This window comes from Heterocephalus glaber, unplaced genomic scaffold (assembly GCF_053883595.1).
Source record: "Heterocephalus glaber isolate CG9 unplaced genomic scaffold, H.glaber_assembly_v1.0 deba00001813, whole genome shotgun sequence".
NCBI classification, from domain to species: domain Eukaryota; kingdom Metazoa; phylum Chordata; class Mammalia; order Rodentia; family Bathyergidae; genus Heterocephalus; species Heterocephalus glaber.
In genome coordinates, this window is record NW_028258484.1 from 3,756,509 (window position 1) to 3,779,098 (window position 22,590).

The following is a 22,590-nucleotide window of genomic DNA, read 5'->3' on the forward strand; positions in this document are numbered from 1 at the left end:
GTGTTTTGAAAAAAAATCCAACAACTCTAGGGAAGGCCACAGACACAATCTCTGTGATGGGGAAGAAACAACAAGCCATCTGCAAAAAAGACCACTCCTAAAAAGTTCTCAGGGTCATTAGAAAGGTTGAACATAAAATGCTTAAGCAACTTATAAACAGCAGACAAATGCCACAGATCCACAGAATATTGTTATACCCCACAGTGCTTACCACTGTGCTGAAGGCAAAGAAGCATTCAGGGTTGGAAACTACAGTAGTTTCATTCAAGACATATTTTCTAGTTTTATAATTCATGTTTCTAAATTTAGAATTAAAAAAAGAAAAAGAAAATCTCTGCAACCAATATAAGACAACTAACCTGTCAAGACATGGCAGAATGAGAATTAGATCCAGCTTCCATTTGTGAGAACTTTCTTACCACACAAAACCTAACACTTGGTAACTGACTTTATTTAAAAACAGTTCAGGGCCAGGGATTTAGCTCAGTGGTTCCGGTGCCTGCCTCGCAAGCGGAAGGACCCAAGTTTGATCCCCGGTACCAAAAAAAAAAGAAAAAAGAACAAAGTGAACTTACCTATTTAAAACAGACTTCTATTTCCACAATCACTATATCATATACAGTCTTCAATAACCAAAGAGAGGAAAGGTATCTCTTGCCAATCCCTCCAGCAAACTTTAAAACTTTCACTGTCAATAAAATTAAGGTTAGACAAAAAGAGACAGAAATTTGTGCAGGATATCCAAGGATACTGAGCTGGCAATGAGAAGAGGATATAGTAGATAAAATAAGTGGTGGGATTAGCTGACCATTTCTAGCAGGGAAGGACAACATTGCAGGAGAGCATCCAAGAAGCAACTCTTTTTTTTTTTTTTTTTGTACCAGGGATCGAACTGGGGACCTTGCACTTGCAAGCCAGGCGGCGGAATCACTGAGCTAAATCCCCGGCCCAGCAACTCTCAACAGAAAGAAAATGTGACATAATCAGACAGAGTATCTCTCCTTAGATCAGAACTTCTGAACACTACCCAAGTACTATCAGCAAATCTAAAGACAAGCCAGGCTCTGAAAGGAATCCACCAAGCTATTTATCTGCAAACACCTTGCAAAGACTTTTTTTTCTAGGCAATATTATCTTAAAATCCCAAAAGAAAAAAAGCAAGAAAACGAGCAGAAGTAGAGTTCACAGAAGGAGGCCACAAACAGATATAGAAGAAACATCACAAAACTTAAATTCTTACATCCTTCCAAAAATATTTTTCTGATAGTCTTTCCCTCACTTTAAAAATCAACAACTTTCTAGTTGTTCAACCTAAAAGGTTTTATCTTCAAATCTTTTCCGTCTCTCTCAATCCATCAGAAAGCTCTTGGTTCTAACTTTCAAAATACACTCAATCTCAGTCAGACCACTTATCATCATCAGAGCCAAGTATGCATCATGTTTGAACCTGAAAATAGCATTAAGTCTTCTCAGTGGTGCTGCTGCCTCAGAACTGCCTAGCTTCCAAAACAAAAATAAAACAAACAGCCAAAATGATTATTTAAAAATCTTATCAGACCATGCCACCCCCCCAATAAAGTTCCTGGCTATTTCTAATCTGTCACTCTATTCTAGCCACTCTCGACCACTAAAACTACCTTAAACAGTCCAGAAATTCCTCTTCTGAGCATTGTAAGACTTTTGAAGAACAGGGTCTCACTGTAGTTCAAGCTGACCTTAAACTTACTATGTAGTCCAGGCTGGCCTCAAACTTGCTAGCTTCTCCTGCCTTAGCCTCCATACCTCCAGCTATAGTGAGTTCTTCGATACTTTTTTCTTCCAAATATCCTTGGGCCTCGCTCCCTTATTCCCTTGAGGCCCTCTTATCAAAAAGCCTTCTCTAAACAACACAAAATAGTAAAGTTGCTGCTATATCTGCTGCCCTATCACCACCACTTTCCTGTACACTATATTTTAATTGGTCTCCACAGCACTTACAACTTAACATATACAGTATTTGTGTACTGACTCCCTCCAGTAATGTTAAGTTCCAAGAGAGTAGATACTTGTATTTTTTTTACTTGCTGATGTATCCCTAACACTTAACAGTGTCCTTGTATGTGGTAAGCATTCAATAAATGTTAAATGAATGAATGTTGGTGATGGTAGCTATAGGGGTAGCCTATTGATAGTGTTTCACAGAAGTAACCATGTTCAAGTCTGAGATGTTCAAGTCTGGGAGGTCAACCAAAAATTCTTCTGGGGGTTATTATAAATTTGATCTAATTCCAATTAAAACCCCAATGGAATTTTCTCAAGGCATTTAACAAAGACTAATGGATACACATACAGAAATTTAAAATTCCTATACTTCAAAAAACATACAAATAAAAAGATAAGGAAACTATTTGCATTTTAACAAAGAATAATATTTTTAAGATTCAAAAGACTTTCAAATATCTCAAAAGGACATATACAAATGACTACAAGGTTTATTTATATAAAAATATAAATGGAAATAAGTACAAAGGATGAAAGTACATTAGTAAATCACAGCAATAAACATGTAATAGATAGGGAGTTTTTGCCTATTAAATTGAAAACTTTCTAAAAAGTCTTCCCATTATCTGCAAGATTTCAGGAAGCACTGCTGATGAAACAATGCTTTTAAACACCTTAAAACTGTTCTTACCACATTACCAAAATTATTTCCACACCTAAAATTTAACCTAGGATAATCTGTGATATGAGCCAGGTTTTACTCATTACATATTAAAAATCTTACATAAAAGATCACAAACTTAGTGTCACAGTTTCAAAGCTCAACTTATTTGCTTGTGCACCAAAAAAAATTTCAATTGTTTGCCAGTGCATTAGAAGCTATTACAATGGCAAGATCTGCCAGTGCTGGGTCTACAAAACTCTTAGTGACCACTAGCTAAACAGCAGCCAATCTTTAGATGTGGCACATGATCTGCAGTTCAAAAATTATCCCCAGCAACAGGGCTGGAAAACCTCACATTCTTAAAAGTATGACTTATTTACATTATTATATTAGATGCCTTACATTTTAATGTAACCTCCTTCCACTAGAGTTCAAACCTCAAGGGTGTAGGCTTTGCTAATTGAGGGTGTCTGAGGTAGGGTCCCATAATTTATATTTCTAATACAGACCAGAGACTACAGTTTAAGATTGATTAGGCTTCTTCACTAAAGCCAGAGAGAGGTCTAGCATTCCTTACAGGATACTCGAACAACATTAGAGAGGTGAGGCTAGGGTTAGAAAACTGATAAACCACCAATAGTCACTGTACCCATCCTCTAATTTTCAAAGGTAGCAAATATTTGCTCTGTACTAAATTTAGAATAAACCCTGGGTTAAGATTTTAGCACAATTTTTAAATTTGACATTCTTTATCATGGGTCATGTCCATTCTCCAAGTTTTATCATCCACTTCTTATACGCCATGTGCAAAATAATAGAGGTTGCAAATAAAGATTGCTGCAGAAGATTCCTAATAGCACTAACACATTATGAGCAACAAATGTGTATCACCACCCTTAATATTTTTCTACTAAATTTATTTTCTCCAGCTGGATACTATATATAGGACCTAACATTTGTTGAATGCTTCCTTTGTTCTGATTATTGTGCTACAGACATTACATCAATTTTCATCACTGAATAATTACCATGACCTTATGGAGGTAGTACCTAGTATTCTCCATTCTATTATCCTCAAACTCCAGATGAAAAATTATGAGGTACCAAAGGACTGGGTCATTTTACCACAAAGGTACAAGTGAAAAAGCACAGCAAAAGAAACAACCAATAGAGTAAAAAGAAAACCTGCAGAATGGGAAAAAATTTTTGCAAGCTAACCCTCAGACCGAGGACTCATACGTAGAGAATAAAGAACTAAAAAAATTAGACCCCCAAAACAGAAAACCCTATCAAAGAAATGGGCAAGTAAAATGAATAGGCACTTCAGAGAAAAAGTACAAATGGTCAATAAATATGTGAAGAAATGCTCCATATCGCTGGCCATTTGAGAAATGCAAATTAAAACAACACTGAGATTCCATCTTACGCCATAAAGAAAGGTCATCATCAAAAAATCAATTAAGAGGGCCGGGGATTTAGCTCAGAGATGCCGCTGCCTGCCTTGCAAGCACAAGGTTCTGAGTTCGATCCCCAGTACCAAAAAAAAAAAAAAAATAGTAATAATAATAATAATAATAATAATAATAATAGTCAAGTAACAAATGCTGGCAAGAGTGCCAGAAAAAACGACACTGGTGAAGGCAATGTAAACTAGAACAACCACTATGGAAATCATTACAGAGATTCCTCAAAAAACTGAAACTAGAAATTCCTTTTGATCCTGCTATTCCCTTTCTAGGTATCTTCTCGCAAAAAGTTAAAGATATCTTATTACAGTGATACATCCATAACCATGTTTATAGCAGCACAACTCATACAGTTAAATCTTGGAAGCAAACTATATGTTCATGAACAGATGCATGGATAAAGAAAATGTATTTATACACAACGGGGTATTACTTTGCCATAAAGAATGATAAACTTGAGCCATTCATAGTAAAATGAATGCACATTGAGCCCATAATGTTAAGGGAAATAAATCAGACACAACACACAAGCTTAAATATCATTAAAAATAAAAGATAATAGGAAGTAGAGCTTTCCAATGGGAAGGGGATCAAGAGATGAAGGGGAGGGCCGGGGATTTAGTTCAGTGGTTCCACCGCCTGTCCAGCAAGCGCAAGGAACCGAGTTCGATCCCCGGTACCAAAAAAAAAAAAAGAGATGAAGAGGAGGAAAAAGTAATGAAAAAAGGAGCTAAGTACATGTATCAACTCCACACAAGAAATATAAACATTATATACTGCAAATATGCAGTAATAAAAATTTTTTACCTCTGCTGTAGTTAAAACATGCAACTAAACATTATTGAAAAGGCATCTACATATTTTTTAAACAGCCTAGGGTGGGAATGAGGGTGAGGACCAAAAGTGTTAACCAGTAATTTATTGTTTTGCTTTCTGCGTTATGTGTTCCATAAAGATTATAATTTTTAAAAATTGTACTTAACATTGTTTCTGCATCTACAATACAACATGCATATGGAGAATAAGTTCATCCTAAGTTATGGATCGCATCACAGAAAGAAAATTTCAAATATAGTAGAGACAGACAAGCTCTATAACTGCAGCATCGCCACTGTTCACAAAACACTTTCCATTTAAAAAAAAAACTAAGACTAAAACTCACTGTTCTAAAAGCAACAAATTTTATATTAAAACCTTCAAAATTCTTAAAGTAATGCTACATCTCAATTACAAAAGGAAGCACAGGCATTCTACTGGTAGCTGTTAAGTGGCTACTGGGTAACGAACTACGAGATACACAAAATTAAAACACATCTTTTTCTGCCCTTAAAATGTAGCATGCTAAGGTGTGTGTGTGGTGGGGTGGCAGGCAAGGTATATGAGTTCACCAAAGGCTGCCACATGGCTATCCAGTGACCATGGCATCACAGTGACCTGGCAACAGTAGAACCACCTGAACCACTTTACCACATACAAGCTATCCAAACTAGGGTCCTTTGAGTGCCTCTGGGTAACAAGAAACAGCCCCAGTGGCTCAGACTGAGACTGATATGTTTTTCTATACTGAGCAAGGATACCAGGTAACTGAGGAGTGGAGAGTGAAGCTGGGACCACCATGGATGAGGACTAAAACCCCTGCAGCCACCTGCCCCAGTGCTTTACTTATCTGAGCCACCTCTTAGCCAGAAGAGTCCAACTGGAAAACAGACATAGAGGTCAGTATAAACTGTAAAGCATTGTGCACACACGAGAATACAAAGATCACACTGTAATCTGGCATCAGAATGATCAAACAGGAGAAGGGTGACTATAGGTTAAAAGAGGCCGGGACTAGCTGGCCCTGCCTCACACAGCACACTTCTGAGGGTGTCATACAGATATGGCCTTGTGGACTATATCTGGTCCCTGGTCCTGTCCTCTCTGGTGCCCTTCCCCTTTCTCTCATCTCAACTACCATGAAGTGAGCAGTTTTGCTCTACCCTGTCCTTCCATCATGATTTTCCTGCTTTGGAGCCAGATGAACTTGGCCTGGTACCTCTTTAACTCTAAGTTCAGATAAACCTCTCCTTTAAAGTGTAGTTCTCAGGTACTTTGTTCCAGGAAAAACAAGGCTGACCAACAATACAGCCCTCTACCCTCATTTCCCTGCTTCAGTCGACAGCAGTCAGTGATCTTTTCAAGTCAAGTCAGATCATGTCACTCCTATGCTCCAAGAAGGCACTGGCTTTCCACCTCAGCCAAAGAGTTAAAATCCTTACAGGAGTCTATGAGATCCCACACAATCTGGCTCCACCTTTACATCTCGGACCTTTATCTCCTATTTCTCCTTCAATTACTGTTGGTGCTACACTGGCTTATTTTTCGTGAGTATGCCCGGTGTCTTTTGTCTCTAAGGTTTTTGTGCTTACAATGTCTTTGTCTCGTGCCAAAAATGTCCTCCCTAAATGTCTTCAGAGTTCATACCATGACAATGCACAAACATCAATTTCAGAGGTAGGCCCGAACCACCCTTTGCATTGCTATATTCTTTTTCCTTGTACTCTTTGCTTAATTTCCTCCATAGTACCATGATAAAGTCTTGACATCCCACTAGAAAATACAGGCAGGGATTTTTGTCGTTTTATTCTCTGCAGCAACTGGAAAGTGTTTGGACTTCAAAATTAAATAGTTATCTGCTGAATTAATATTCATAGCAGCACAACAGGTAATAGCTAAATCTTGGAAGAGGTCGTGATTTCCAGCAGCTAATGAAAGAATGAATAAAGAAAATGTAGTACACACAATGCAGTAGTAGTCTGCAATAAAGAAGGATATACAGTCATTTGCAGGAAGATAAATGCACCTTGAGACAACACTGTTAAGTAAAATAAACCAGACACACAAGCTTAAATATCTCATCACATCTCTTATACAAGAAACCCAAAATATAAACAAAGAGCAAAATAAGATAGATAATTTTGCAAAAGGGAAGGGGACTGAGAAACAGAGGGAGAGGAAGGGGATGAAAAAAGTAAATGTGATATGTACTATATATGGACTAACTCTCCATGAGGAAAATAATCATTATGTACTGCAAATAAATACCAATAAAAATAAAAAATTTAAAAAGATGTCTTGAGTTAATAAATAAGGAGTGGTGAGTCCTGAAGATATAACTGAGGATTAATAGGAAACTGAAAACAACACAGGTGCTTACACCTATAGTCTACGTAAGACAAAGCTCTAATTCTCAATCATTCATGAAAAGATTCTGGAAATTTAAAAGTTCCTTTATTCTCTTCAAGCTTTCGGGTTCCTATATAAGGGGAAAACAATGTCCATGGGGGAAAACAAAAAGTCCATGGTCTGAGAGGCTAGGCATCTGCTCTTGGGAATGTTCCTATCCATGAAGGATCTAATATAGCCACCAAGTATAGCAGAGACATAAACATATTTAGTCCATTATAAGACACACAAAGATGCACTTAGCTGTAAGTACTTAAACAGGTATCATACTGTAAAATATGAACACCTTAAATCATATTCATAATGAAAGTGTTGCCAAGATCGACTGGCTAAGAAACACTGCAGGGAATCTTTATCTTCCATCAACTGTAAGTATGGTCAAAAATAGTAAATTAAGGGCTGGGGATTTAGCTCAGCGGCACTGCACCTGCCTCGCAAGCCCAAGGTCCTGAGTTCGATCCCTGTTACCAAAAAAAAAAACAACAAACCCAAAAAAACAAAAAAAGCGAGTCAAGCAACTTTATACTTTTATGGAAATAACAGCACTCCTCCTAAAATCTAGTGTGTGGACCACAGAAACATCTATACAGGATCACCCATCTCTCAAGACCTCTCATAACCAAGCCATAGTACACTATACATACAATATGTGGTTACTTTTTATTCTCTTCAAGACAGCTACATTCAGAGGAAATCTCTTATAAACTGAGCAGAATAAAGACTCCCTGATATGTAATACAAGACCACCTCTCAGGGCAGGGCATGTACTTAGTTAAGCATGTGCCCCTTAGCACCAGCACTTTATATGAGTGTTCTAAATGACTAGGAAAACAATGTTTAAAAAACACTGTAGTTGAACCAACAATTTCAACCTTTCAGAAAAGTTAGTGTGATTGTATTCAGTATTAGCAGATTCTGCCAAAACTACTCCATTTCATTTCAGTTCTCAGGCTTTCAAACTCCAAAAGGATGGGAAAGAGTGAATACACTTTGGGCTAGTATTAGAGTAAGGGCCTCCTACATAATATATATCCTTTTTTAATCTTCATAACAACCCAACAAAGTAAATACTGCATTCCAAGGCAATCTGATGTGAGAGATCAAGCAATTTGGACAAAGTCTCACAGCCAACTAATAAAGGTGGGAACTCAAAACTTAGATCTGACTCAGGAGTCTGCACTGTAAAATATTCCCCAATGCATAATGGATTTTGGGTAATACCCAGGAGTACTATTTTGGCAAACAAATGAAAAGGGGACATAAAAATATTAAAATACTTTCTTCATAAGAATTGTAATTCATTTTCCCAACCTCATGAGTTTTATGCCTGGGTCTTCCAAAGTCTTTTCCAAAACATTCAAGTACCCTAAAATCAAATATAAAAATATTTAGCTCCTTTTGTATGTGGGAAAAAAAACAGCAAAAAATGTTCCTGAATGTACTTACTACTCCACAAAATTTGCCCACTGATAAGGAATCTTTCCTTCAAAGTGTAAGCAATATATCCAACTGGATTATGATAGTAAGAAAGGGAGCAATGAAGTGGAACAATCTGAAACCCACTCACCTGGACTCTCTGAAGTGCTAATAGCAAACATAATAAAGCAGATGAATGAGACTCTAAAAATAAATCAGAAACAATTTCTCAGATAACTACAGAGATCATGACCATAATTAAAGACATGACTAGTGACTCTAGAGCAGATAAAGATTAAAAAAAAGAAAAGAAAAGGAGGAGCTTAGAAAAATGATGGAAATGAATGCCCAACACAGGAAAAGTAATGGCAGAAAACTTCCCAGGTAGGCCAAAAAAAAAAAAAAAAAAGACATACAGATAAGAGAGGCATACAGAACTCCAATTAGCCATGATCCCCCCCAAAAAAAACCAACAAAAAAAACAACAACACTACACCAAGGCATATAATAGTAAAGATTCCAGAAATTCAACACAGGAACAGAGTATTAAAAGGTGTCAGAGAAAACAAACACTTACAAAGGAAACACCATCAAAATCACAAACTTCTGAACACAAACCTTCAAGTCAAGGAAAGCTTGGAATGAAATATTTCAAGCCCTAAAAGAAAACAACCTCCAACCCAGATTTCTGTACCCCATAAAACTATCTTTCAAAACTGATGGAGAAACAAGATACTTCCATGACAAAGAACACCGTAAGAAATTCAAGATGATCAAACTAGCACTCCAAAATGTACTGAAGGACATTCTAGAAAGTTAACAAGACTAAAACTCCATGAACTCCTAAAGAATGAACCCATCAGGTAAGGCAAGAAATTAAACTGGGGGGAAGGGGGAACGACACCACACCACACATAACAAGAAAATAACATGACAAGAATAAGTCAATACATACCAGTTATAACCACCAATACAAATGGTCTCGATTCACCAATTAAAAGAGACTGTACAATGGATCAAGAAGCAAGATCCAACAATATGCTGCATACAAGAAACACATCAGATTAAAAAAGAAATTCATAAAATGAAAGTCAAAGAATGGAAAACAACACTCCATGTGACAGAAACCTAGAAAAAAGCAAGGATAGTTATTCTATTTGCAGACAAAGAGGATTTCAAGCCAAGATTGATTAAGAGAGACAAAGAAGGTCACTACATGCTTGTAAAGGGAACAATCCAGGAGGAAGAGATAGCAACCACAAATATATATGCACCAAATATCACCAGGCCCAACTATATAAAACAAATATTAATGGACATGAAAAATCAAGCAATAATACAACTGTAATGGGGACCTCAATATCCCACTGTCACAAACAGATTAGACAAAAAATCCACAAAGAAATATCAGAACTGAACCAAATTTTTTTAACAAATGGGTTTAGTACAATGTCCAGAGTATTCCACCCCACAACATCAGCATACACATTCTTCTCAGCTGCACATGAGGTGTTCTCCAAAAGAGACCACATACTAGTTCACAGAACATGCTTAAATAAACACAAAGGAATTAAAATTATCCTATGCATATTATTGGACCATAGTAAAATGAAATTGGAAACCAATGGCAAAAGAAACCACCAGAACTTCATAAAACACATGGAAATTAAATAACATCCTCCTGAACAACCAATGGGTCACAGATGAAATTAAAGAAAGCAGACAGGGGCCAGGGATTTAGCTCAGTGGTTCCACCACCTGCCTCACAAGCGGAAGGACCTGAGTTCGATCCCCCAGTACAGGAAAGAAAGAAAGAAGGGGGGGGGAAGAAAGAAAGAGAAGGGGGGGGAAGGAAGGAAAAAGAAAGAAAAGAAAGGAAGAAAGAAGGAAGGAAGGAAGGAAGGAGACAGTTTATACAATTAAATGATAATGCCAATACAACATACTGGAATTTATGGGACACAATGAAAGCAGTCCTACAAGGGAAATTTATAGCGGTGAATACCCATATCAGGAAAACAGAATGGGCTTAAATAAACACTAATGCTGAATCAGAAAATCCAGCTTCTAGATAAAGAAGACCCAGTCAAGCCCAAAACTTATATGAGATAGGAAATTATAAAGATCAGAGCAGAAATTAATTCAGTGGAGACTAAGAAAATACAAGGGATGAATCAAAGAGTTGGTTCTTTGAAATATTAAATAAAATTGACAAAACCTTAGCCAACCTTGTCAGAAAAAGGAAAGAAAAGACTCAAATCCATGCAATTAGGAATAAAAAGGGAGAAATCACAACAAATAATACAGAAATCCAGAAGATCATTAGTACCTACTTCAAGAACCTATGTTCTAATAAGATGGAAATACAGAAGAAACAGATTCCTGGATACATGAGTTACCAAAGAAACCAAGAAAATATAAAAATTCTAAATAAATCAGTATCAGTCAATGAAATTGAAGATGTAATTAAAAACTCACCAAACGAAAAAGAAAAGCCCAGGCCCTGACAGATTTGCTGCTGAATTCTATAAGAAATTTAGAGAGGATCTAATGCTGCTACTTCTCAAACTTTTTAATGAAATTGAAAGGGAGCAATGCTCCCATATTCATTCCTGGAAGCAAGCATTACCCAGACACCAAAACAAGAAAGGACCCAATCAAAAATAAAGAGAACAAACAGGCCAATCTCCCTAATGAACATACACCTAAAAATCCTCAATAAGATACTGGCAAACAGAATGCACCAAATCCTCAAGAAGGTTATACACTATGACCAAGTAGGGTTCATCTCAGGGATGCAGGGATGGTTCAACATATGCAAATGAATAAATGTAATATACCATATTAAAAGAGCCAAGGACAAGAACCACATGATCACCTGGATACAGAAAAAGCATTTGACAAAGTCCAACACCCATTCAATAGCACTCAAAAAGTTGAAATACTTAGGAATCAACCTAACAAAGAAAGTAAAAGACCTTTACATGGAAAAACTACAGTACCGTGAAAAAACAGATCAAAAAGGATCAGAAAATGGAAAGATACCCCTTGTTCTTGGGTAGGAAGAACCAATATAGTGAAAATGGCCATACTTTCAAAATTGCTATACAGATTTAATGCAATCCAGACCGAAATGCCAATAGCATATCTCACAGAAATAGAAAAAATAATGCTAAAATTCATTTGGAACCAGAAGAAACCTAGAATACCAAAAGCAATTCTCAGCAACAAAGGTAAGGCAAGAGGCATCACAATCCCCAACTTGAAATTATACTACAAAGCTATAGTGATAAAAACAGCATGGTACTGGCAATTAACAAAAAGACCCAAAGATCAATGGAACAGACTACAAGATGCAGAAAACAATTCCAAACATACTCAGTCACCTTATCTTTGGCAAAGGAGCCAAACACCTTCACTGGAAGAAAGCCTCTTTAATGAATGGTGCTGGAAAAAATTGGCTTTTCACATGCCAAAACTTAAAATTAGTCCCATATCTTCCACCATGTACTAAACTACAATCAAAATGGATCAAAGATCTAAATATTAAAACAAACCATCTGCTGGAAGACAGAACAGGTAGAACTCTTGAAGACACCGGTGTAGGCAAAGATTTTTATGAACAAAACCCCAATCACACAGAAAATATCAGAAAGAATCAAAAACTGGGATCTTATCAAAAAGCTTTTGCACAGCGAAAGAAACCAACAGACTGAAGAGACAACCTAAATGGTTTTTTTTGTTACCAGGGATCGAGCTTGGGTCCTTGCACTTGTGCAGAAGTTGGTCAAACCACTGAGCTAAATCCTCGGCCCCGAGACAACCCAAATATAAGAAAAAAATTTTTGCCAGCTGTTCCTCAAAGGACTAATATCTAGAATATACAAAGAACTCAAAAACATCAACCCTCCCAAATTTAAAGACCCTATTCAAAACTAGGCATCTGAAATGAACTAACACTTCTCAGATGACATAGAAACAGCAATTAAATATATTAAAAAATTCAACATCACTGGTCATTCAAGAGACGTAAATTCAAACAAAGCTGAGATTCCATCTCACTCTAGAAAGAATGGCTATTATTAAGAAATCAGCCAATAACAAATGCTGGCAGGGCTGCGGGGGGGGGGGGGGACCCTTCTCCACCACTGGTGGGAGTGCAGACTAGTGCAACCACTATGGAAATCAGTGTTGGGATTCCTCAAAAAACTAAAACCAAAGGTTCCATTTGACCTAGCTATTCCCCTTCTTGGTATCTTCCTAAAAGAATTAAAAACATCATACCACTGAGATATATGCACATCCACGTTTAGAGCAGCACGGGTTTTTTTGGTGTTTTTAGTACCGGGGATTGAACTTGGGACCTTGAGCTTTCGAGGCAGGCACCAGAACCACTGAGCTAAATCCCCAGCCCACAGCTCAGTTTTTAATAGCTAAATCTGGGTAACAGCCCAAGTGCCCATCAACCAATGAAGGGATAAAGAAGATGTGGGTTTTTAAAAAATCCAATGGAGTACTCCTCTGACAAAAAGGATAAGCTTGAGACACTTCTAGCTAAATGGATGTGCTTTTGATCATACTCTTAAGTCAGATAAATTGGACACACATGTTTAAATACTGTATTATTTCTCTGGTGTGAGAAACCGAAATTGGATTAAGGACCAAAATGTATAATACATATTGGGAAATGGGAAGAAAATGTTCAAATGAGAAGGGAAACAAAAAACTTTTATTGGTACATTTTAGATATACATAATGATAACATTCATCATAGGCAATTTGTACCTATATATGATTTATCTAGCTTCCTCTTTGTTTCCCATTCCCCTACTTTCCCTTAGACCCCTCCTTCCTCTCCCCTAAGCTCCTAAGCTTCCTTTCAAAGCTATTTACAAAAGCTTTGTTTCCTTTTTTCCTTCTATTTTTTCTTGTCCCTGTCCCTTCCTTCCTTTCCCCTTTCCCTTGTTCCCCCCTTCCCATTTGAACATGAGACACTCCCTTTCTCAATTTTTAACATGGTCCAAAAAGGTCCTGCTTGATTTGGCTTATGCCTGTATATATCTTCAGCACCTCTAGAAACTCTCAAATCCTCTCCTTGGCCTTGGCCTCGGCCTCCTTGCTGTGGCAGAGACCAAAGTAGTGTTCCCTGGTAGGGCCTCTCACAGGAACCTTATTTGTGCTCTGCTACTGCACCATAATTAGAATTTTAATTATTTCATTAAAGGATTTCTTAGATGCCTATTATGTATCAAAGTACCTCTGTTATAGTGGTGAACAAGGCAAAGTGTCTAAAAGGAGGAAATTTACATTCTAGAGGTAGAGAGAGAATTAAAGTTAGCCAAAAATGTATGAGGGTGTGTACGTGCTTCCATGTAGCAAAAATGTCATTTGTGATGAATGCTGTAAAGAGAAAAAAAATCAGGATAAGAGGACAAAGAATGAAGTTACCTTTTTAAAGGTGGTGATCAAGAACATCTCTTTTAATAGTTCCAAAGACTAGAACAGGGTGAAGAACTAAACCAATCTGACAGAAGATCTGGGGAAAAGCTTCCCAAGCAAAGGACATCACAAATGTACAGGCAGGAAAGCACTTAGCTTGTTGAGTAAGGGAATCAGTATGGCTGGAGCACAGGGAGTCAAGGGATAAGGGGCAAGATAATATCTAGAGGTAATAGAAGCAAAAAGAACCTGAATCTTGTAAGGACCTTGCAGCCAAAGACAAGGAGTTTGAATTCTAAGCTGTGAAGAAAAGCTTTTGGGAATTTGAGGGTCGGGGATTTAGCTCAGTGGTGCCCTCGCATGCCTAGCAAGTGCAAGGTTCTGAGTTCGATCCCTGATTCAGCAAAGAGGAGGGGGAGGGGGGAGTGAGCACGTGCACAAGAGAGAGCAAGCAAGCAAAACAAAGCTTAGCTTTTGGGAAATTCGAAGGAGGACACGAAGTATCAACACTGGCACTTTAAATTCACTTTGGATGTTGTATGGAAACCACACTGTAGATGATCAGTAACAGTAGAAGTTAGGAAGCTGCTCAAGCAAAGATGATAATATCTTGGATTAGGGTTACGGCTGTTTAAATGTGGCATGTTATTTGTATTCAGAAGGTAATTTGAAGGCAGAATCCCAACATTTACCAATGGGATAGAACATAGAGATGAAAAAAGAACAAAATCTGGTATCTGTATCTTCCCCATGTTTCAGACTATCCTAAAAGTAGGGGCCTTCCTGGCTCCCTTCAGCCACTATCATGATTATCTATCGGGACCTCATCAGCCACAATGAGATGTTCTCCGACATTTACAAGATCCAGGAGATCGCAGGCGGGCTGTGCCTGGAGGTGGAGGGCAAGATTGTCAGTAGAACAGAGGGTAACACTGACGACTCGCTCACTGGTGGAAACACCTCCGCTGAAGGCCCGGAGGGCGAAGGTACCAAAAGCACAGTAGTCACTGGCGTTGATATTGTCATGAACCCTCACTTGCAGGAAACCAGCTTCACAAAAGAGGCCCACAAGAAGTGCATCAAAGATTATATGAAATCAATCAAAGGCAAACTCGAAGAAAAAAGATCAGAAAGAGTAAAACCTTTTATGACAGGGGCTGCAGAACAAATCAAGCACATCCTTGCTAATTTCAAAAACTATCAGTTCTTTATTGGTGCAAACATGAATTCAGATGGCATGGTTGCTCTCCTGGACCTCCGTGAGGATGGTGTAACCCCATTTATGATTTTCTTTAAGGATAGTTTAGAAATGGAAAAATGTTAATGGATTTGGCGGTTACCTTGGATCTATCACTTGTCATAACTGGCTGCTGCTTGTCATCCACACAACACCAGGATTTTAGACAAATGGGACTAATGTCATCTTGAACGCTTCATTTATTTTTACCGTGATTTATTTGGAGTGGAGGCATTGTTTTTTAGGGAAAAAAAAACATGTCATGTAGGCTGTCTAAAAATAAAGTGCATTTAAACTCATTTGAGAATGCCTCTTAGTTTAATACATGTATAAACTAAATCCACTGTAGTGTTCGAGAAGATAGAGGCTGGTCACAGACCACTGCTACAAAGCATAAGACTGTCTTCAGATAACTTCTGCAGTGAAAACTACTGGGAATGGAATATAAGACAAGAATCAAAGTTTTAATTCTGAGTTGCAGTGAAAGGGAAAAGACTATGTCATAGCAGTGCCAACATTTGAAGTGGAGCCTTATATATTTCATCATTTACAGTAGAAGTAGTTAACCCTGGAAGAGAATACCAAAAGTATAAAAAGACTAACTCAGTTGGGGGAAAAAAAAAAAAAGTAGGGGCCTTATTTGACAGAAAAAGTGCAATGTGTTTTATTTGAATGACTAAATGGTTCCCAACATTTATTCATTTATTCTGGCAGGCAAATACTGCATGGAAATCAAGCACACAGAAGAAAAGGGATTTAAATGTTCCCCGGTCTGGAAAAACAAACAAACACACACACAAAAAACCTAGACACCTACGTTTCACTGAACTTACAAAATCAACTCAAAGCATCACGTGTCTGAAAATTAAATACATATATGTAAAAATGTTCATTGGGGCAGGTGGGCAGGGTGTGTGTGTGTGGGTTAAAGGAAATCAAAGAACCTGGGCAACGGTTGTTTTATTAAAAGGTTTGCTATATCATCTGACCAGATTACTTAAACAAAGACCTCACAACTAGAGACAGAGGTCCCTGAGAACCCTGTGACGTTGGGAATCTGGTAAATTCATCATAAATCAATGTAGATTTTTTTTTTTTAAAGAGACAAATTATGTTTAACAAGCAAAGTCTGTTAGAGGGGAGACTGGAAATTATTATTTTTATGATTTGGGGGTGGTGGTGTACCAGGGATTGAACTCAGGACCCTGTACTTGCCAGGCAGGCACAGCACCACTGAGCTATCCCCAGCTGGAAATTATTGTTAAAATAACTCAAAGCCTACTCCAAGAATTTGCAAAATTACAGGATTACATTTCTATGCTTTTGAATTAGATTTAGATTTAACATTCTCAACCTCCTTTTGTGGGAGAAACGATGCTGGGGGGGGGGGTCTGCTTTCCTCCAAGAAATTCATTGGGAGATTCCAAAAACAGAACTTAGGAAAGGATTTTTTAACAGTGGCCATAAATTAGAATCATCCAGAGAGGTTTTAGAAACATGAGCCCTTGAGACCTAGTCCAGATCAATTAAATCATAATTTAAATGCTCTTCTAGTCATTCCATCTGCAGTCCTAGTTGAGAAACACCAACTTTTTAAAGCAAGAAAGATTAAAATAGAGATTTTAAATGAGAAAATGAAAAAAATGGAAACAAAGTCTTTGTAAATAGGGAGGGATGGAGGGGTTGAAAGGTGGACAGGGGAAGGGGGAAAAATAAGAGCCAAGAGAGATTATGTAACAGTGCAAATTTCCAATGATGAATGTCATTATATTGGATACCTAAAATGCACCAATAAAAATTTTTAAAAATAGATATTTTTAAGTAAAAATCTCTTTTAAAGAAACAACATTTTCTAAGTCATCAAACTTAAGCACTGGGTCAGAGTAGGCATTCTGGAACAGAGATGAAAGGATTCACCTTGGAATTGTGGGGGGGGGGAGCTGTTTCATACATAGTTCAGGGAAGGGTAGAAAATAACTTAAAAATAGTAAGAATACCCCTGGCTTACCCCATTGGGCTTGTACTTTTGAACTGTAATGCTACCAGAGCAACAATCCTGGAGAGTCCCAATATGAGATGTCTTTTTCCTCTAATGCTGCCTGAGAGTTTTACAGAACAACATTTACTGTTGCAGAGTTAAATATATTTCCAGGCAAAGAAATCTTTCCCTACAAGTTAAAGTCTCTTCTCTTTCCCCTCCCTCATCACTCATCAATAACTAATTTTTAATAACTGTGGATTTGTTATACTATTTACAGCAATACAGGAGTAAAATTTCTAATAATTATAAAATAAACACACTTCTTTAAGAAATTCTATAGTGTACAAGAGTAAAGCAAAACTGTAGTAGTTGACAAATCCTCCCATCCTCCCAAACACATGAAAAAGGCTGCCAGTTTATTTTTCAATTATACTGTAAAACCATCTGTCCTGGTTTTAAAGCACAAGCTGATCTTCACCTCATTCTAGATATTCAAACTGACACTGATTTTATTTTTAAGTACCAAAGAAGTGACAAAATTTCTATCTATGATCAAAGATATACTCCAAAAGAAAGGGAAATTTGGACCTACTTTTATTTATACTGACTTACATTTTTGCTACAAAGAATTGGTTCAAACTGACAGGTGAATGGGCACAAACAATATGGCTATCATGTTAAGTCATGGTTCAGACTGAAACAATCTTTTTCCGTAAACATCTGGTTTCAGGAATCTGAAATTAGAGCATGGGACTCTTATTTCAGATTTTTATTTTAAAGTTCAGCTAATCAATTAAGTATTTCCCACAATAACATTACTTAATTACTGTTTGTCTTAATTGTGCAAAAGGAGCACAAAAAAAATGCCATGAATATTCAAAGCTAATGATATATAAAACCTGAGTGCCTAATATGTACAGTGGACCCTCAAGTTACATGTGGCCTGATATACAAACAACTTGGGTTAATTAGGTTAATGGAAGATTTTTTTTTTTTTGGTACCGGGGATCAAACTTGGGACTTCCCGCTTGCAAGGCAGGTGGCAGAACCACTGAGCTAAATCCCCGGCCCAGTTAATAGAAGATTTGTCTGCCTCTTGTTATCTATAGCGTGTACCCAGGTAGACATCCAGATCTCAGCTGTATTGACTTACAACCAACTAGACCTCGGGAACCAATCAAGTTAGTAAGTCAAGGGTCTACTGTACCTGCCAAAACGATAATCCTCCTATTCTTCCATCACCACCATATGAACTATTACAGTGTGAAAAGCATTCTGCTAAGCACTACACAGTAACTGAATGACAGTATATTCTCAAGAAGTTTACAACTGTGACTGAAGAGATAACAATGACTAGCAAGATACCAATAAAACACATCACAAGGGCTTAGCACAAATTACATTTTGGGTATTAGTGGCCAGCTTGGAATCTTCACCATGACAAAATCAAAAATTTGATAAGTCGAACATATAAGATGTAAAACTAGTAGGTGGGAGCTCTAAAATTGGTCAAAAGAAAGGCCAGCGCAATCTCAACTTTGTCATGTACCTAGCTGTGTGTCAGTCAATCGATCTAAAACATTTAAGGAGATTAATACCAATTATGATGAGAACTTATGAGAATATATATAAAGCACGTAATACTTTACAATATATACCTGTACAATGCCTGGCATACAGTCTAGAATGTTACCATCATCATTACTGTTAAACAATAGCAAAATTCTAATACTAGCAGGAACTTTCAAATTATTTGACTATCTAGTTCAAAGATTTTGAGTGTATACTTCTTTTGAGGTTATCACTCTCATCTGGGAATTGGTTAAAAGCCCACAACTCAGGGTCCACCATCCGGACCCACTTAATCAGATTTTCAAGTTTGGGCCCAGTTATCTGTGTTTTAACAGCAATCCAAGTAATTGAGATGAGCATACTGGTACGGCTCTAGCCAAGTTCCTTAATTTAACATATGAAGAAATGCATATGTGAAGACATATGACCTGAATGATGACCATTTATTTGGGATCTATTATATTATGCCAGGTACCATGCTGGCCACCTTAAAAGTTTTCATCTCAGGTTCCCACAATGGCCAGCCAGGTCCCAATTAATACAGTAAATACTAAGGTTAAGATACATAATTTCAGGTGAGTAATTTGTCAAAAGTTGCTCAATTATTAATAGCCAAAGCCAACACACAAACCAAAGCAAGTCTGTGACCCCAAAGCTCATACTGGAAGTGACTGTTGTAAGGGAACATTTCTAATAGCAACCTGAGACTTCCTCATTCTAGGGAACTGGTCTTTTCACTTGATCACACTCACCACTTTCATTGCAAGAATATTACTATGAAACATAACCTGCAAATGCCACTTTAACTCAGAACAGAAGCAGTAAACTAGTCTTCACACTAACTAAGATGGGATGATCAATAGTATATTATGAAAAGATATGAGGCAGGAGGAAGCAGAAGTCAAGGCATGGAGAAATGGATATGGGTTAGGAAATTTTGTAAGTATAAGAAAACAATCTGCTATTCAATCTTCCTGTTCTCTATTCTCAAGGGCCTAATACTTTAACACAGTTACCAACTCACTGAAGTGGCTCCAGATTTATGTAAGTTCAATGATAACAATAAAGTGGGCTTCTTCATTACTGTTGTTGTTAGTGTTTGCAGTATGGGGAATTGAATTTAGGGAGTGCTGAGCTATATTCCCAGCCCCTTTTTAAAGATGAAGTTTTACTAAGTTGTCCAGGCTGGTCTTGCACTTGCCATCCTCCTGCCTCAGCTTCCCAAATAGTTGGGATTACATGTGTGTGCCACCAAGCCCAGATACAAACCATCTTTATTCTAAAATAGTTGTTAAAAATTTTAAGGTAACACTTCAGGCAACTGTCTTCCTCCCTCTTCAACTTAGAATTAATTTAATGAAATAAATAGTACACTTTCTGCATCCTCCAGTACCACTGGTAAAAGGAATCAGAATTCAGAAAAACAAAATTCATCAGAATCTTCCTCCATAATATACACACTATATGTGAATCTTGCATTCAGCACTGAACTAGACCATAACAAAACTTATATTCTAGTAGGTGACACAGAAATGATAAAAACAAATACATAAATAACAATTCTATTTTATGATTAGTACTATGACCAAAACTGATAGAACAACTGGGAAAAGACAACTAAAAAAAAAAACTCAAGAAAGACATCACTGGAATATTTGACCTGTCTTCTGGTGAGACAGAAATGGGGAAAGGGTGTTATATAAAACAGTAAGTGATAGAGCAACAGATTAGGAAGAATCTAGATTTGTTCACGGCAAGGAAGGAGAATATCAAAATATAGACAACAATAAGAAACAAGAACAAAAAAACAATAAGGGACAAGCTTACACAGAATCTTAAAGGCTTTGGCAGCAAGTTTAGATTTTATTCAAAAAGCAATGAGAAACTTAGGTAGGGTTTTTAAAGAAAGGAAATAATACACATTTTCAAATGACAACATCAGCTGAAATAACAGTAACAGACTTGGATAGAAATGTAAATACAAGAAAACCAGTTAGGGGATTATTGTACTGTTATCAGATCTCAGAGAGTCAACGGTGGCTGTGAATATGAAGTCAAGCATCTAAGTTATATTCTAAAAAGAGAACCAGAAAGTCTTGTAGGAAAAGAACAATCAGGGCCGGGGATTTAGCTTAGTGGTTTCGCTGCCTGCTGTGCAAGCACAAGGACCCGAGTTCGATCCCCAGTACCAAAAAAAAAAAAGAAAAAAGCAACCAAACACAAGAACTAAGGTAAGCTGCTAAACCTACCACATATTATAAAAGGGAAAGGGGGATGTGGAGAGGGTTGCAACAGAATAAGCTGGTTTTAGCAGGGATAATCAAGAGTTCCATTATGAGCATATTAAATTTAAAATATTTACAAAACTGGCCATCGATCTACATTTCAGCGAAGATACACAGCTGGTCTGGGAACACATATTTGGAATTAGTGTACCTGAAGATCACCCAGGAAGAGTACAAGTTGAAAAGATAGGGGAGAGAGGGGCCAGAAATCTTTGCTGAGGTCAGGGCTGAGGGAGCATTAATTCCATCTTGTGATAATGTACTGAATTCTGATATACGGATCTGAGTCTACCTGATATTTATCTCTTCTGAAAGTCAAGTATCAGTTGTACTTAATTTCAACCCTTTTGTCCCCTTTACATATCCTCTAATTTATTCCTTATTTGTTTTGAACATAGGGATACTTTAGGATTCTGAAATATTCATGAGTGAAATATGCTGTGTAGAACTGGCCTCAGAATAATTTAGGCTGCTGTGTTGTACCTGAGTCACACACACAGGTGTTCACAGCACTATTCTCTCTACTTATACAAAAGTTTGTATTTTCTACAATAAAAAATAAAAGAGAATGAAGAAGGTTGGCAAACACTAGCCGGTAAGAACTTCTCTCAATTTTATAGGGTTAAAAAAGGGATACAACTAAGGATTCCCAGGTTTGACCCAGACATTCAGATTCAGGGTATATCAACAGATTTTAAATGTGAAATTCTTTTTCGTAAACAACGTAGTTATCTTAAAATGTCTAACAGCAACCCAACAAGTCTCCAAACAGTTAATCAAGTGAGCTAGAATCTACTTAAATTTTTCTTAATGTATCTACCTGGTTTTAATAAAGTTTAATCATTTTAAGGACCTGTTACTTTAGCTTCAGAAGCTACAGAAACACCCACATAACTAAGAAGGTATTGAGTGTTCTTACACTAATTTAAAAAAATCATTCACCACTACACACATTTATGAGATTCTTTACTCAATAGCTCTTAAGTCATTAAGAAATTGGATACTGCATGTTCTCTGTGGGTCACAATCCTATAGGTCAAACAAAATATGTGCTGAATTCGAGAATAATAATCCATGGCAATCTTCACATAAACTATCTCAATTTTAAGATGTGATATCCTAATCTACGTGTTATTATTCTTTTTTCTGAGCAGTGCTGGGGATTAACGCTATGGCCTTTACCAGGCTAGGTAAGCACTCTACCACTGAGCCAGACCACCACCCCCATAATATACAAGTTATTTAAATAAAGTACTATTTTTCTCTGCACATGAAGTTGGCATGCTATCCAAACTTACATTTTAAAGAAACTGGCAGAGTTTTCA

The 22,590-nt window shown here is 37.2% G+C and overlaps 2 protein-coding genes across 7 annotated transcripts in view; one reads left to right on the plus strand and one right to left on the minus strand.

Annotated features, from left to right (window-relative positions):
* The window catches only part of Kansl1 (KAT8 regulatory NSL complex subunit 1), a 188,390-nt gene that overhangs the window by 79,653 nt on the left and 86,147 nt on the right, over positions 1-22,590 (minus strand). The gene's annotated exons all lie outside the window — the stretch shown is intronic.
* LOC106008032 (translationally-controlled tumor protein-like) lies at positions 14,981-15,726 on the plus strand. Its single transcript, XM_087203880.1, has one exon. The coding sequence runs from the start codon at positions 14,996-14,998 to the stop codon at positions 15,512-15,514; it is 519 nt and encodes a 172-aa protein (XP_087060006.1). The 5' UTR covers positions 14,981-14,995; the 3' UTR covers positions 15,515-15,726.

Bases quoted from the DNA above. Each gene is read 5' to 3' on its own strand.
- LOC106008032 (XM_087203880.1), top strand. From the start codon at position 14,996: ATGATTATCTATCGGGACCTCATCAGCCACAATGAGATGTTCTCCGAC.